This window comes from Humulus lupulus, chromosome 3, assembly GCF_963169125.1.
Source record: "Humulus lupulus chromosome 3, drHumLupu1.1, whole genome shotgun sequence".
NCBI lineage: Eukaryota > Viridiplantae > Streptophyta > Magnoliopsida > Rosales > Cannabaceae > Humulus > Humulus lupulus.
Genome location: NC_084795.1, coordinates 8,584,191 through 8,601,473, shown reverse-complemented (window position 1 = coordinate 8,601,473; position 17,283 = coordinate 8,584,191). Strand labels below are relative to the sequence as shown.

The 17,283-nt window shown below is 27.9% G+C and overlaps 1 protein-coding gene across 1 annotated transcript; it reads left to right on the top strand.

Moving 5' to 3' along the window:
• Nucleotides 1-587: 587 nt before the first annotated feature.
• LOC133822002 (probable peroxygenase 4) lies at nt 588-8,336 on the top strand. The gene is made up of 7 exons (XM_062254197.1): nt 588-976; nt 1,079-1,189; nt 1,342-1,427; nt 5,719-5,810; nt 6,886-7,011; nt 7,685-7,834; nt 8,073-8,336. Exons 1-7 carry the CDS (start codon nt 940-942, stop codon nt 8,089-8,091), a joined length of 621 nt encoding a protein of 206 aa, XP_062110181.1. The 5' UTR covers nt 588-939; the 3' UTR covers nt 8,092-8,336.
• Nucleotides 8,337-17,283: the final 8,947 nt, after the last annotated feature.

Sequence of the window (17,283 nt, the reverse complement as noted above, 5' to 3'; positions counted from 1 at the left end):
TTACACCTGGGTGTGACCCGCTTTAGCTCAAGGCTAGTCGTGTGTGCCCTACTCCCAAAAACAACATGAACACAATTAACTTGTCCGAAGAAGACACATTTGTATTCACCCATATTTTCACATTTAATAAAACAAAAACAAAAAAACAACCTCCAAAACTACCATTAGTGTCCACAATACTAGCAGGAGGAGCCTTTCTAAGCCATATTCACATATCCTATATATTCATATCCAATTAATAAATCAACTTTTGTTTCCATTCAAAGTGGATATCGTTGTGATATACATCATAAATACCGATGTCGACTTGCCCCAAATTGCTTGGCGTACAAAATTTCCTTTGTATTTGTCACAATTTATATACTGAAATAACTAGTACGTGAATTTTCATTGGTGTAAATATGGTAATTTCAACTTGTGATTTTTACCAAGTTAAGTCACTTTCCACAAATCTTCAATATTAATTGATTATTTTTTTGGTAAGGGGTGAGAGATTCAACTTCAACTTTTAAAACCTCAAAAGTTATTGCTTAAGGTTATATATAAACTTGCCAATGTGAATTGCTAGTCTTCAACTTGAAGGATATCTTTCCATTTTCTGTGGTTTTTTTTTTTAAAAAAAAAGCAAAATATCTATCTGTTATTTATATATTAGAAAACAACAAAAATAACAAACAAATCACCTGAAGCCACCTTTTAATAGGCCTTTATAAACCGAAAACCTGCCACGTTCAGTAACCACACAATAACAAAACCTCAAAAGCGTTTCTCTTCTCTTTAAAATAAGTTGCCATTTTTTCATTTTCTTGGGCTGTACCCAACACAAAACACTGTTTAAAACACCCAATTTTTTCACTAATCTCATCAAAAAAACGTAACAAAACAAAACAAAAACCTCTCTTTCTCAGCCTCACATAGGAAAGTTCGTTCAAAAACTATATGGCTTCTACTCCTGCACCACTCCCATCAAACTCAGGTACCTATAAATTTTCTTTATTTTCTTTCTTTCTTTCTATAGCAAAAAAAAGAAAGAAAAAAAAATCAATATCTGTTGAAACTTTGAGAATTATGGGTGTAGATCAAGGAGGAGTATTATTCATACCAAGTGAGGACAGTGTTCTTCAAAAACATGTTGCTTTTTTCGACCGCAATCACGATGGGTTGGTCTATCCTTGGGAAACTTTTCAAGGTTTTTTCTTCTTCTTCTTGTGATGATTTTTCATTTACTTTTGACTATTTTATAAATTTAAAAAATACCCTTTTGTTGTTTCAGTTTCACAAGAAAAAATGTATTTTTTTTTTCATTTTTTAATTTAAGAAAAATGGGATTTTGTGTGACAGGATTTCGTGCAATTGGGTGTGGATTAACCTTGTCTACCGTTGCTGCAATTTTCATCAATATGGGTCTGAGCCAGAAAACTCGACATGTATGTATTTCTCGTTCTCCATTTCTAAAGTTTAATTTTTTTCGTTAATTGGGGTTTAAGGAAAAAAATATATAATAATTTAAAACTAAACAGATAAGTGTCAGTTTTAATTTTTAATTCAGTGCTTTTCTTTGTTGGTATTCTTTTCACTTTCGTCTTTAATTTTATTTTTATTAATTCGGATCAATACATAGTGCGAGCCACCAAACTGCTTTACAGCAATACAAGGGGAAAAAACAAAATTTAAATATTTAAAGTAATAAGCAATAGCTTTTTTTTTGTTAAAATAAAAAATTAATTAAAAGAAAGAATGAGAGAAATGAAAGGAAAAATATAATAAAATTTTAAAAAGTATGGAGGATCAAATTTCGTGAGTAGCACTTTTGGTATGGTAATGAAGTACTTTCGAATTAGGTAAAGGTTCTCCCACACATTAGGATAACAATTTAATTAAATATTTTTAAATTAGCACATTTATTTTGATAAACAAATTATCTATTTTCAATCACATCTATCTTATAAAAGAACAATTCCAACAAATTCTCCACCCTATTTTTTTCAAATATATCACCAAAACTTTTTTTTTTTTTATATCAAATATTTACATTACACATCTATTAAATTTTCTATTTTTTCTCTATATTTTCTTAGTATCATTTAAATATTATTTTTTATTTATTAAATACTAAAATAAAAAAGAGAAAAAAACAAAATAAAATATAATATAATTAATATAAAAAAGAAATAAATAATAAAAAATAATTATAACTCAATTTACAATTTTTCCCTATATTAGCTCATTCATTGTGAGTTCTCTAAGCTCAACAAAATCATCAATGTTCCAAAATTTCCTATAATCACCTCAAAATGTCCAATACTAATATACAAGTTTTTATGAATTTTTTTATACATGAGAATATGTGTTCTTTTATAATTTATAGGACTAAAATATTTAAAATTTTTGTTTTTCTTCTTCTGGGACCACTCAACTCGATAATGGAACACAATAAGAAGCTTAGTGATATGAACAAACAATCATTGTTAAAGATCGATGCAATCATGTAAGAATGAAACTTATGACCTATACAAATTAAGATCATAAATGAAATTTGTATGAATTATTATTTAAATACTTATGATTTTAGGGAAATAAGTAAGAATACTAAAAGTAATAAACAAATCATAAGTAAATTCTCTAACTCAATGATAGGGTATTGACTATTTCTACTTAAAGTGAAGAAGAGTAATATATTAATTTTATTTTATTTTTGAAAATTATTTTAGGAATGAAAATATCTTTCAAGTGGAGAAAGAGTGGAAACTTGGTTAAAGTGAAAATAATATTATTAATTTTGCATGTCAAATTTTTTAATCAAAATCTTTTTAGGCTCACATACTATGTTATACATATTTGATAATTTGAAGAAATTATAGAAACCAATCAGTTTCAAAATATGCCTTTAAAATAGAAAAGTTACGTTAGTAGGTTTTGCATAAACATCTAGATATTATAATTAAGGAAAAATATTAGTTTGGCCTCTGTATTTTTCTCAAATACTTAATCGGTCCCTGTATTTTGTTAAATAACAATTCGGACTCTCTATTTTACAAAATAACAAAATAGATCAAAATAAGTATTTTATACCTAATTTTGGTAAAAAAAATTTAAATATAATTTTTCATTCTCTCAACCACTTTCTCCACTTCTCTGAAGTTATCGCATCACTAACGACCCGATAATTGATCTTATAATTCAAAATATTTTGACAAAAATCGGGTCTAAGGTACTATTTTGTATAATGCAGAGTCTGAATTATCATTTAACAAAACACAAGAACCGATCGCGTATTTAGAAAAAACACAGGGGCCAAAATAATATTTTCCCTATAATTTATAAAGATCATTTTGAAAATTTAGTAAGTACCATTAAGAATTTATCTGTACATTTCCAATTAAAGTTTTATTTGGGGTCCTTAATTTTTCTAGCAAGTAACACTACTATAGGATAAACTTTATTTTTGTCAATTCTATTTTGTCTTCTCAATTATTACTTTTGTCTTTCTGTATATGTGTAAATGTACTACAAGTCTTTATCAAAAAAAAAATGTTACTATACAAGTCCAATACATTTAACACAAAACATCCATTTGTCTACAAATTCCATGGAAATTTCCCAAGTAGAGTAAATTAATAATTAGTAGTGTACACGGATAAATATTTCACAACCTTCCAAAGTGTGTGCTGTGATTTTTTTGTTTTTATTTTATTTTTCCTCTTTGAATTAAATATTAGAGCACTGCTCAAAAATTGCTAAATTACAGCCAGCAATCAATCTAAAATTACTATTTTTATTTTTGAGATGGAAAATTACTATTATTTTGTCAAAATTAGGAAGAAAAAAAAATACTCAACAAACGGTCTCTCTTCTTTTTGTCTTTGAGAAATGAAAAACAAACGATCTTGCTTTTATTAAAGCTGGCTAACTTCTTTTTCCTTTGAAATTATTGCTTGCATTGACTAGTGGGTCTGACTTGGTCAAGAAAAAGACAAAGTCTATACTAACTAAATATTATACATTATTATAAGGAAATCAATCTATGTAGGATTAACATTTAATTACCTTTCTACCAAGTAAAGTATAATAAAACAATGACTAAATATAGTGGTGTTATCTGTCAAAGCATTATTTAATGGGTAAATCATACATAAAAATAACGAATCTCACCTTATAAAAAAATAAATGACTTAAAATGCATACAAGTCATTGCGTGCATTTTAAGTGCGCTGAAAGAGTGCATCCATAACATTATTTTTTTTAATATCATCTCCAAATCTTTTTTATTTCAACAAAATAAAAAATAAATAGGTGAAAACGACAAAACATCTCATGCTGAGATTACAACTTAAGATTATTAGTTATGACCTTAGTTCTACTTTGATTTGACCTCTAATAATTGTGTATGTCAGATTTGTCTCTTATACTCTTCTAAAAATAATTAAAAAAGATAACTTAGATTGGCATGTTATATTATACTAATTTTTTAGGATTGTTCTAGGATAGAAAAACTTATTGGCGGCCTCTTTTGTATTTCTGATACATAAATAATTTTTTTGTATAAATTTTATTATGATTGTGTGTATTGTAATTATTTAAAATAATATATAAATTTTCAGAAAATTTTGAATAATTTACAGTATCAAAAACTAAATTTAAATATATTATTTTTTACGCACATTAAAAAAAAAATTAACCATGCGTAAAACTAATTTAAACATATAATTAGTCCAACCAATAGGGCTATTTTTGAAGCCCATTATAACTTGTGTGAGATTAAGGCTCGCTAGGCGCATACCTAACATTCTGTTACCCAATGGTCCCATTATTTTAAAAATTATTTTGAAAAATGTCTAAATATTTTATAATTTTTTTACAAAAGGCCCCTAATAATTATTTTTCCTAGACCCTAATCCCATTTAGGGTCGGCCCTGCTTGTCAGTTTGGGTTAGATTCAAAGTTAATCTATATTATTTTGTATTAACTTCATATCATGCATAATTATATAGAAAAAAAAATTATAATAAGGTATGTCTTTTGCCTTTACCATTAAGACACTATTGTTCTTTAAACACGTAAGTCAATTATAATTTTGATTTTTTTACAACAATATTTATTGTAGTTATAACAGATTTTTTTTTATAAATTTAAAAAAAAATTCAAATAATTTATAGTACTAAAATTAAAATTAAAATTGCTCGCGTGCCTGACTTTTTATACACGTAAAACAGACCTTCAAATCATTATTCAACACCATAAATTGTTCTCGAAATGCCTTTTCATGACTACACTAAAAATCATAATAAAAAAAACATGAATCATAATTAATTTATGGGCCTAAAATAGGATGTGATATAGTGGGCTCCGTTGGTATAAACTTTTTTAATTATATATATTGGCATGAATACATGATATGCCCCATAATGAGATAAATAATTTGGTCTGCGATTCTTTGTGTCCAGTTAAACCATACATGGAATTAATACTAAACAAACTAAGACTGTTATTAAATTTATGCAAGTTAATGTATTAGTATATAAAGTTGAAATATTTCATCCCATTGGGCGATGAAGAATGGAGTAGTTATCAAACAAACCACAATAAAAGTGCCCCTAATTATTGGACAAAATAATAATAATAATAATAATAGCCTAAACTAGAAGTTGAAGCTAATAATATATAAATATTTATCTTATTCTGACCCAAAGTTTTATTGTATGGCAATGGCATACACAGGGCAAGTTTTCTCTACTGTTCCCCATTGAAATAAAAAATATACACAAAGGTATCCATAGTAGTGACTCTGGCGTCTACGACAGCAATGGAAGGTACATAATTTTTCATCAATAAAAGTACACTTACATTTCATAACACACTTATGATAAAACTGTTATCTTAAATGGACATATATATCATGTTATTATGTGCACATATGTATGTGTTTGGTAAAAAAATTATTTTTGAATTTTTTTAAACACAAAAATAGAAATATTATTTTTATTTTTGTTTCTTTATTTAAAAAAAATAAAAATATGTTTGATAACTATTTTTGTTTTTTTGTTTTTAAAAACAAAAAATAATAAATATTTTTGATAACTTTTATTTTTATTTTTTTGTTTAACAATATAATATGAGTTGTTAATTTGAAGAAGAAAAGAAAAAAACATAAAAAAGTAAAAAACAGTTTAAAAAAATTTTAAAAGTGAAAAATTTTTGTTTCCAAAATTTAATGAATTTTAATTAATTTTTTTTAAAATAATAAATAAAAATAGAATTACCATACACTATTTTATGTTTAATTTTCAAAATTTTAATTAATTAATTAAAAAATTATTTTTTTAAGTTTTACCAAACAACTCCATTATTATTATTGTTTTAATAATAGAGATTAGAGAGCAGTTTGGTCCTAGTGTAGTAGACCACTACGTTAAGCGACATTATAATTGATGATTAATAATCACATTATTATTTTTACTAGTAGTTATATATTTTCTTTTTCACACATTTATAACAAGGCTGCCATATTAAGCTTCTAGATCAATGTCTTTTCATAATAAATCTTAAAAATCAAGTTTTCATTGCTTGGCATGAAAGTGTAGAAGAAATTCTTCTAAAGTATCTTGAAGCTTTTACCATAATTTTTATATTAAAGGAAAAATGGTGTTATATTCTTCTAAAGTGTAGAAGAAAAAAAAAATTGTCTTTTCAATAACCAAGATTTACGACAATTAGCAATTTAGGTACACAAATTTATGTTTGTCACTTCATTATTTAACATATTTTTCATGTGCTGATAAAATTTTATAATTGTGTTATCATAGATAGATCCACAACTTGAAATTTCAACTAGGACTCTTGTTGGTTTGATCTCCTTATCAATTAAAGATCAATTTTTTTTTTCAGGTTCGTTCCTTTAAAGTTTGATGAAATGTTCAAGAATTATGCTCACACACATCCTAATGCTTTAACATCCGACGAAGTGATGGCGTTGTTGAAGGGAAATAGAGTCCCCAAAGATTACAAAGGATGGTAATTATAAATTTCTTAATTTATTATCAATTCATTTTGTTGAATATAATATATATATACATATATATAATTTGTAGGGGTGTTTTTGTTTCCAACACGTAGAGAAATCATAACTCATATTTATGTTATATAACAATATACTTTGTAGTTATAATTGACATCCTGCTAATTTTTTAGAAATTTCAAATGATTTAGAGTACCGAAATACAGAGTTCAAAATAGTCAATTGCACGTGAATATAAAAATAGAGTAATGATATGTGCAGCCAAAATATACACCCAAACATTACACAAAGTGATGTAACAGTTTTGTCTAACCAATCACATTTATTAAAACTGTGACTCATTGTTTTAAAAAACAGTGACACATGTTTGGGTGCATATTTTGGATGCACTTACTTATCATTACTCTTAAAAAAAATAGACACACATGCAACTGACTGTTTGAATCATGTTTTCAGTATTATATATTATTCAGAATTTCTCGAAAAACTGATGAAATGTCTGTTATAACTACTACACCATTATATAAAAAATTGAGATATAATTTTTCTACACGCTCCTACAGATAGGGACAAAAGTAGTACCTCGGTATAGAATTAACCTATATATATATATGTGTATTTATATATTAATGGAGTTTTATAAATGATAATATTACATTAATTGTTTAGGGTTGCGGCCTGGACAGAATGGAAGATTCTGTATATTCTATGCAAAGACAAGAAGGGTTTGCTGCACAAAGAAACTGTTAGAGGTGTTTATGATGGAAGTTTGTTCGAGCGAATGGAGAAAGACCACTCAGCATCCAAGAAGAAGAAAGAGTAATAATATATATATTTATATATATCTATATAATCACTAATATTCAACTCATTTCCATTATTATATATGTGTAATTTCTATAAGACGTTCGTTTGAGAATATTTATTTTAATTATTAATTTCTTTATATGTATATATATACGTATAAGAAAAAAAAACAAATAATTAATGCATGTAAACAAATAAGTTCAAAGGTTAAATAATTGTTAATTTTATTATTTTTTTTATTTTTATGCAGTTGTGAACCTGTCGTGTAGAAAATTTGGTGGGGCTCTCTGAAATTGTCAAAATTTGTTGGTGTTGAGTTTATATAGTAAGTGTTGAACTTTATTCTGTGGTTGTGGAAATAAGGTATATTAGAAATTTGGATTCATTTATATATAAAGTTAAAGCATAGTGTACCATACTAAACCCAATTAATGGACTGGGATTAGAGTTCTTGGTTTGAATATTTAGTTATATTGTATTTTGTGTGAAATTTGGGAATAAGCTTTGCTATGTCTTCTCTTATTTATTTATTTTTATTAACTTTGCAATTCATAGGTTAAATTTGAATTTGAAGTATTCATGTGGATTTGGAGAGTGCGTATGTGTAGGAGACACGTGTCAAAAAATTAAAAATTGCTATAAAAAATAATTAAAAAAACAAACAAAGTAAAGTTTGAACTTTGAAGTATATCGAATTTGTTTCCAAAATTAAACTGTGCCAGTTTGATTTAGATAGGGATTTAGGGGAATTTGGTGATAAACATGTCTGCCAAAATGGACAATTCTCTTTATTGGGCCTCCAACTTTTTCTTTATTGGGCCTGCATTCTTTCATAGTTTTTTTTTTTTGGAAAATCTACAAAAATGCACTAAAAGTTAAAAAAAAATATGAAAAATACAGTGCATTACAAAAATACGGAATTTTTTTTATAAAAACACGGAGTGACACAATTGTAAATACGGAGTGACAATCACAAATAAAAACAGCAAAATACAATTTTTTGTGATCAACGTTTATAAACTTGTAAATAACTGTTACAAAATTGTAAATATCTGTTACATGTTTGTAAATAATATTTACAAAAATCAGTAATAGAATTGTAGATTTTTTTTTTTTGTAGATAAAACTTACGAAAAAATTTGTAACTAAATTTTTTATTTTTGTAACAATAGTTTACTAATCTAGTTTTACAACTAAGAAATATATTTTTGTAACTAACATTTACAAAAATATTTTATAGTTAAGATATCATTAACAAAATATATATAAAAATATTATACTTTACTATATTGTTACAATATTGTACCAAAAAATTACAGGAACCATCATATTTATGCTATACAACTTAAAAATATAAATTTAAGATATTTATTATTTATAAAACACTTTATTGAGTATATATATATTTATATGAAAAATGCAGTTACAGATAGGTGAAATATAATATTTTTCTAAACAAATTTTATATTTTTGTAACAATAATTTACAAAACTAATTTCACAACTAAAAAATTTAATTTTGTAACTCACATTTACATAAATATTTATAAATTTATTTAACATGATTATTACAAAGATTTATAAAACTAATTTTTTAACTTTAAAATATATTTTTGTGGACTAGAATATGGTTTTGGTTTAACATTAAGTATTGAGATTTGACTAATTATGGTTTAAAAAATATATATAATATTTTTATAAAGAATAATAATATTGTGATTATCTTTAACTGTATATTGTAATATATAGTTATTAATATTAATTTCAATTAACTGCAGTAACTTGTATAAATATTTATTTATTTTTTGAGTAATTGTATAAATATTTATTTTAATATTAATAAAAACATTTATTTTAAATAAAAATAAATTAATCTACTTTATTAAAGATAGTAGCTATAATTACTATTACTTTTATTATTATATTATTTGCTATGCCTAAATAAAAATGGACACAAAAAGACAAAAAAAATTAACACTTACAAATCTCAAAGATATAACTGCAAGATGATAATTTATATATATTATCTCGTATAGTCAAAGCGGATGAATATAAATATATAATTATAATTTAGATTGAAATATATATTGTAATTAACTTAATATACAGTATAAAACGATTTTTTTTTAAATTACAGTAGCACATGTAATTAACCCTTTTTTTTTAGGGATTCACATGCTCTATTTGAGCAATTGATTTTTATGTCTACTTTACATATTTAGCAGTAGCAAGTCACAAAATTTACTAATTATACACAATCATTTTATTTTACTAATTTCAATTGCACAAATTTTGGAGTAATGTGTGAATATTCCCAGCATTTTTTGTTCATAAATAAAACAAAATTGAGCAATTAAAGGTGACAAAATTAACACTACAACTAGCCATTTTATAATCTGACATCTGCATTTGTTATGATTTTTTGTCATTTGAGTTTTGATTCTCTTCAAGAACCAAATGTCAAATAAAACAAGAAGAACAATCTCTATGCATGCTTGCTATATGTAGTCTAATATCCCCTTATTGAGTTTTGATATCTTTGAATTATGTACTCTCATAAGCATAGTCAATTACGACCAATATTTTCCAATTACTTTATCCAAAAAAAATTCGACTAAGGACCATATTCAAACTTAATTTTACAATATAATATTAGAAATATTGATACAAATAAAATAAAACAAAACATAAATTACATATTTTTCCTCAAAGAAAGAACTCTAAGAATTAAACTAAAAACTAAAAAATTATGGTTAGATTTTTTACAAATCACATCACTAAGAAAAAGGAAGATTGCAAAATCATGGAACAATTAAGGGCTTATTTTGCATTTCAAAATTTTCATTATAATGTTTTTTTTTTATCAAAACCTTTAAGATTTTGTTCAAAAAGAACTCCACACAATTTTCTTTTACTAGTTTTACTATTATTATTTATTTAAAATGAAAAAACTTCCTTTTTTTTTACTAGTTTTAGAAAAGTCTCCTAATTAGGAGAATTGCCCCCAATGTAGCAGTGTTATTCTAATTCAATAAAGATGGTTTTTTCAGGCATAAAAAATAAAATTAAAAGTTGCTCATACCATATCAAATGGCGAAGGAAAGGAGGAAAAGTGAAATTTTAAATTTTTATACGTAAAATTAGTGTAATTTTTTTTTTCATCTTACAAAAAAATATGTTATATGTATTCAATATAAACCCATGTTATTATTTTTATTTTGCTCTTGCACCCACTAAAAAATTATTTCTAGAATAAAGGTTGGCTAAGTGACGGAACTACTATAGTTCCAGGGGCCCTCAAATTTTTATTTCTACTTTAAAAGTTTAGAAAAATAGCAGTGTAGCTCCCTCTAAAAAAAATTTTAAAAAAAAAGGGTCTTTTCTTACGTTTACGTACCAATATTTATGAAATATTAGAAAATTGACATCTTATCGATTTTATTAGCTTTATCCTATAATTCACCAGTCCTAGGCTTTTAAGTGAAAAGATAGAGTGATTATTCAAGTTTCAACATCCACCTAATTGTTGAGGATTTTCCACCAATAATCAAGTAATTGCATTGTTGAAAACTATAATCACAAAGGAACAAGCTTTTTTAAAATAAAAAATAAAAAATTGTTGAAAAGTCTAATCAAAATCATCATGAAGATACGGAGTAGCTAAGATCATTGTTAGTAGGCATTCTAGGGTGTCCAACACTTTAGAATGCATGTGGCATATTATTATTGATGGAATTTAATTATTAGGTCTCACATATTATAATTTTAATTTAATTTAAGGAAATTTGTTTTAAAATATGGCTTTTATGCCATTATTGTGCAAAAATATGATGATTATACTTTTATTAATTTGTATAAGAACATTTATTAAAGAATAAAAATAAAGTATGTCAAACACAATTACTAGCTAACTAAATAAAGAAGCTAAATTTAAAACCAAAGCACATCAGCCAAACAAGGGTACTATTATAAAATTAGTAATCCACTCTTCTCTCTCTCTCTCAAATCTTAGCCACACAAACACTTTCACTCTCCAAACCCAGCCACACAACCTCATTCTCTCTCCAAAACTCAGCCGCACCATCCCCTCCAGCACCTGCGACCCTCCATTTGAGAGCCCCAATCGTTTGAGACCCCAGCTCCACTCGAGCCCCACCATCCGAACCTAGGTGCGATTTCGCACCTCCTCCGCGTGTGTAACTCCGAGCGCATCCCCACGACAACCCACACCTAGTCGCGAACCACCCTCCTCATCTCCATCTCTGTCGTCGATCCCGAGATCCATCACCACCCCTTTGCAACCCGACCCCAAACCCAGCACTCCAAGCTGAGAGCCAAGAACCCGAAACTCTAGCCTCATCACACCCAGGCGAGTCCCAACCCCGACTGCCGACCATTTTCATATTTGAATATTTTTTCTATTTTCGAGGTGTTGTAGGAGGTGGTTGAAGTGGAGGGTTAGCAATGAGAGGCAGGCGCCGGCTAGGGTTCTTGGTGAGGGAAGGGGGAGAGAGAAAGGGGGTGGATCTATTTTTTTAATTTTTATCTTCAGGTATGTGGTAACTAGTTACCTTCCCGTTCTTTGTGTGTATATTTCTGGGGTGTTGACTGGTTTTTTAGCCAACTGACACGGAGTCAAAATAATTAATTCGAGAACTTTCAATTAGACAATCAATGAACCATAAATAAGCCAAGAACGTGATAATAATGAGCAATAAATAATAAAGAACACCAGGATTATAGAAGTTCAGCCCCAATAAATGGTAATGATCTACTTCCTCTTAGATTTGTATTAATCTTGAAGGTTTACACAAGGTCACAAGGTATTACAAGTGGATTTCTATGTGTAAAAGGCAATACAATATAGCAAAATCGCTACTAAGTACCAAGCCAGGCTGCTAAGTATGTTTCTGGCGCTGGTTGGTAGACAATTTCGCTTAACCCTTCCATTGTGGTGGAGGGTTTGTATTTATACTGCTTCGGTCGCCCAAGAGTTACATCCGAGCATAACTGATGGGAAATATCCCTATATTCTCGCAGGTGGTTGCTTCCTTATTCTTTAGGAGCTTTGTTCGAGTCCTCAGGGTCGTTAAACGCTATTTGCGGATGGTCGGGCGATCCCTAAGGAGCGCTAACAGAAAGTCTAACTACTTTCCTCCGAGCTAGTATATCTATTCGTAATATTGATCAACTGCTCTTCTGGCAAGCATACCGAGCAATGACCATTACACTGACCATCAAGTTTTCTGGGGGTCCTATTGAGCAGCTGAGCTTCTGGAGATAGTATGTCGAGCAGTAAATTGTCGTATACCCAGCAGGTATGCACCGACCAACTTTTCGAGGGGTCTTCCCAGCCTACTCCACGTGTCCACTTCTGGTGCTGTCATACATGTCAATTTTTGGGATAACATGGGGGTAACTGGTTACTTTCCCGTTCTTTGTGTGTATATTTCTTGGGGTAACTGATTACCTTCACGTTCTGATGTGTGTGTATATTTATGAATTCCTTACGGTAATTGGTTATCTATGTTACTAAAATCATAGTTACTTCTTCTTCCTTTTTTAATGAAGTGTTTTTCCTCTTTTTCTTTCAAATATGATGTTCTTTTCATATTTAATATGAGTAACCTGTCACCCCTCTTATGGTGATTGGTTACCCCTCTTATGACAGAAGATTACTCCTCTCAGGGTAACTGATTACCCCTCCTGGTACAAGTTATTTAACCTAGCTCTTGGATTTCTTTTTACATAACCGTCAAATATCAATCAAGTAACTAATTACCTTACCAATGATTTGAAGAAAAAAAACCTTACAATCTATTACAAAAAAAATGATAGATAAAAAATTAAATTATAATAAATAAAAAATGATAATAAACACAATTCATATTAAAAAAAAATTGCAAAACAACCAAAGAAAAATTTAATATAAAATTAGTTATATAAAAAAACAAATACGCTAAAAAAATAATAATTAAATTACAAACATACCCTTCTAAATCAATAAAACTTGATTAATAGTAAAATTATGACATAAACCAAAATTTATACAAAAATATGGGAAAATAAACCCATAAAAGTGAAAATTCTTAAAAAAAAATAAATAGATTAATTTTTTTTGAAAAAAAAATCATAATTTTGCATAATTTATTAAAAATCTCATATAAAATGTAATTTCTTCTTAATTTAATTGAAATATGTAGAACCAGAGATGGAGGCACTTTAGCCAATGAGAGGGCTCAAGCCCCACCTCAAAAAAAAAATTATTTGAAAGTTTAATAAAATTTTCATTAAATATTTTAACATAACTAAATAAAATAATATAAAAACCCTCACTAATACTTTAAATCTAATGAAGCTGGCTCTATCACTATGCAAGACCCGACTTGCACCTAATAGTCGAATAAGATGTTGCATACCTTAAGATGCTTTTAGTATTCATGTGTAACTAATGGTTAATCGTAGTGACTAGCGATTTAAGTGACAATATTAAAAAATATTTAGGTTTGATAAAAAAATAAATTGATTATTATTTTGCTTGGAACTGCAAAAAATTTATAAAATAATAATTTTTTTTTGCTAGATATAATAATAATATAATTATCATAACATAAATAGTACAACAAAAACATTCTCTGCATTTTTTTTTATAGGCATGGCTTTTTGCGGAATTACCATTCACTAAAATAATAGAATTCGTATACATACTATCTGATCATCATACTATTCATTATATTGATGTTTCTCATGATTTGAGTTCAAATGGGTAGTTTATATATATATATACGCATATATGTATATTTATACATATCAGATGATTTGAGTGAAGAAATCCTTGGGCCACCACTTGCAATTGAAGGGGAATTTTCACCTAGTGCTAGTGTGGTCCTAATATCAATTCAACAAGATTATTTTGTACGATTCTACTATTCCTATACCCCTAAATGTCCATATATTTTTACTTGTACATGGGCCTATGATCACTAATTATGTCAAATTTATTGCTACAATAATTTTCTCATCATTCAATTTTCAAGAACAATGCATCTTAATAATAGAATAATTTTTAAGGGACACTAGTACCCAACATCACAAAGAGATGACTATTGTTATTTATGCAATTTAATATTTAGTCCCACATATTTGAATTTAAGAAATATTATTGGGTATCGATCTCGTATGGTATTGAACACCTTAAAGTGTCAAATAGCAACACTCATAATAATACATATTATTTCATAATTTCTCAATAAAATTCCTCATAGCTAGACACTATATATACCAATACCATACCAGTTAGAAAAATACCAAGTTTTCGTGAAGAGTTGTGACTGTTAATAGAAATATTTCAAAATGGTATTAAAGAGCGTATATAATTGAATAACAGGTTTGAATATTGTACAGCAAGACAACTGTAGAGTAACTTAAAAATAAATATTCTATGTTTCTAAATGTGTTTGCAATTACTTAGCATAAATATACAAAAAGAGTGAATTATCTTTTTTTTAAGCAAAAGACATTCATTATTTCGAATCAACTCTTTCAGATGAACTGATAAATCGAGGACAATAATCTGTCCAAATAAACTATTTTATAGAATTAGTAACAGAAGTCGCCAGTGCGTGAGCCACACCATTTGCAGAACGCGATATAGTTTGACAAGAGGCGCCACTGACAACATCTAAGAATTGAATAACATCAATCAAAACATGATTAAACAAATGAGTCCCAGAAAACTTTAAGATCCATGTAATCATAGTACTAGAGTCATTCTCAACAGTATCAACTTTGAATCCCAAACGAAAAGCCACTTGTAGACCATAACGGACTGCTAACAGCTCAGCAACAACAACAGAGAAAGTGCAAGGAACACCAGCTGCTCAAGAAGCCAAAACAACACTATTGGTATTTCAAATAACCCCACCTACTCCAATATAGTCACACCCTTCCGCCACAGAAGCATCAATATTCAGCTTGAGATACCCCAAAGGAAGTGCACTCCACAAAGTAATCCTAGTGGAGCCACCAACGACACCCTCCTTATTGAACCATTTAGTACACTCTCGGAATTCCTTCAACCCAGTAAGCACAATATCAACAATACAGCTGGTACGGGATTGAGCTTTGGTAAATAAACATGAATTTCGATCATACCAAAGCCACCAAACCACCGCCATCCTCAAACACAACCTTGGGGCACTCATGAAACAACTGAACTAATAGGTCAGCCATATCCCTTTCCCTCCAACGTTTAACTTGATCCCAAATGCCAAGCTCTTGCCAAACGTGACGGAATGTAGTGCAAAAAACCAAAGCATGACAAGTGGACTCATATTCTACATCACATCTTGGACACCACGGATCAAGATCCATCTTCCTCTTGATTAAATTAATAGCCACAGGAACCACTTGTTAATAAAGTCTCCAAAAGAATAACCTTGAACTTTGGAGGTATCCCTAAATTCCACATTCCATTCCACCATGTAGTTTTCTTAGACTTGATTTAATTTTCTACAACAATCCATGTATAAACAATTTTACAATAAAAAGTATATTTATAAATTATTGGATTCTCCCATGCATTAATTATCCAACCAAAATCTCTAATATTGCATGATCATGTAATTCAAAGTACTTAAAAACAGATAAACTTTGCGACGTTCTATTTGATTATTTTTTAATTTGGAGTGTGACTAAACAAGAATATGATATTATACTTGTGCCTTTCCATTGCAATCAATTTAAGCATGTTTTTACTCTCGTAATAAGCCAAAGCTAGTATATTAATACTTTCTAAAATTTGAATTAAGGTATTGTAAGTATAATACAAAAAAATTGTAACATTTATCTTTAAGACTTGCATTTAATTTTTTTTTTTTTTTTGAAAGAAAGACTTGCATTTAATTCGTCTTATGATTATTTCGCTCAAGTCCTCCTCATCCATGAGGCATTATTTGGACCTTGGTTTTTAGTGCGAAATTTTTTTATAAGGGAAAAAATAAAAGAAAATGTTTTTCACAAATTTAATTAGAGACTTTTTTTTTCAATATATATTTTTTAAATATTTATAATTGTTTTAAATTTTAAAAAATCATACTACATTTAAGTTTTAATTTTCCTATAAAAAGAATTATTATAGGAAAATGGAATTCTTTAGATTTCATTTTTTTTTTCTCTTAAAATCCAAGGTCCAAAGTGAAACTAGGCATAAGAACCCTTATACTTTTATTTTTCATGAGAAATAATGCCTACAAAAAATTCATAGAAAAAATAAGACCTCAAAAGGTTTTACAAGCCTAACACCATTAAACATATTGAGAAGCCCCCTCAGCAGAGATCTCAGTCATAATAAGTATTAATTTATTGTTTCAATTAATAATTCACTCTTAGTTTTATGGCAAAAATCAAACACATTCTTCGAATTCACATGGGACTTTCATTATATGATATATGCAATAATTG

What these genes read in the sequence shown, in the direction of transcription:
- LOC133822002 (XM_062254197.1), top strand. Translation starts at nt 940, where the DNA reads ATGGCTTCTACTCCTGCACCACTCCCATCAAACTCAG. An exon ending in ACCACTCCCATCAAACTCAG is followed by an intron (nt 977 to 1,078) that starts GTACCTATAAAT and finishes TTATGGGTGTAG; the next exon opens with ATCAAGGAGGAGTATTATTC. An exon ending in CCCAAAGATTACAAAGGATG is followed by an intron (nt 7,012 to 7,684) that starts GTAATTATAAAT and finishes TTAATTGTTTAG; the next exon opens with GGTTGCGGCCTGGACAGAAT.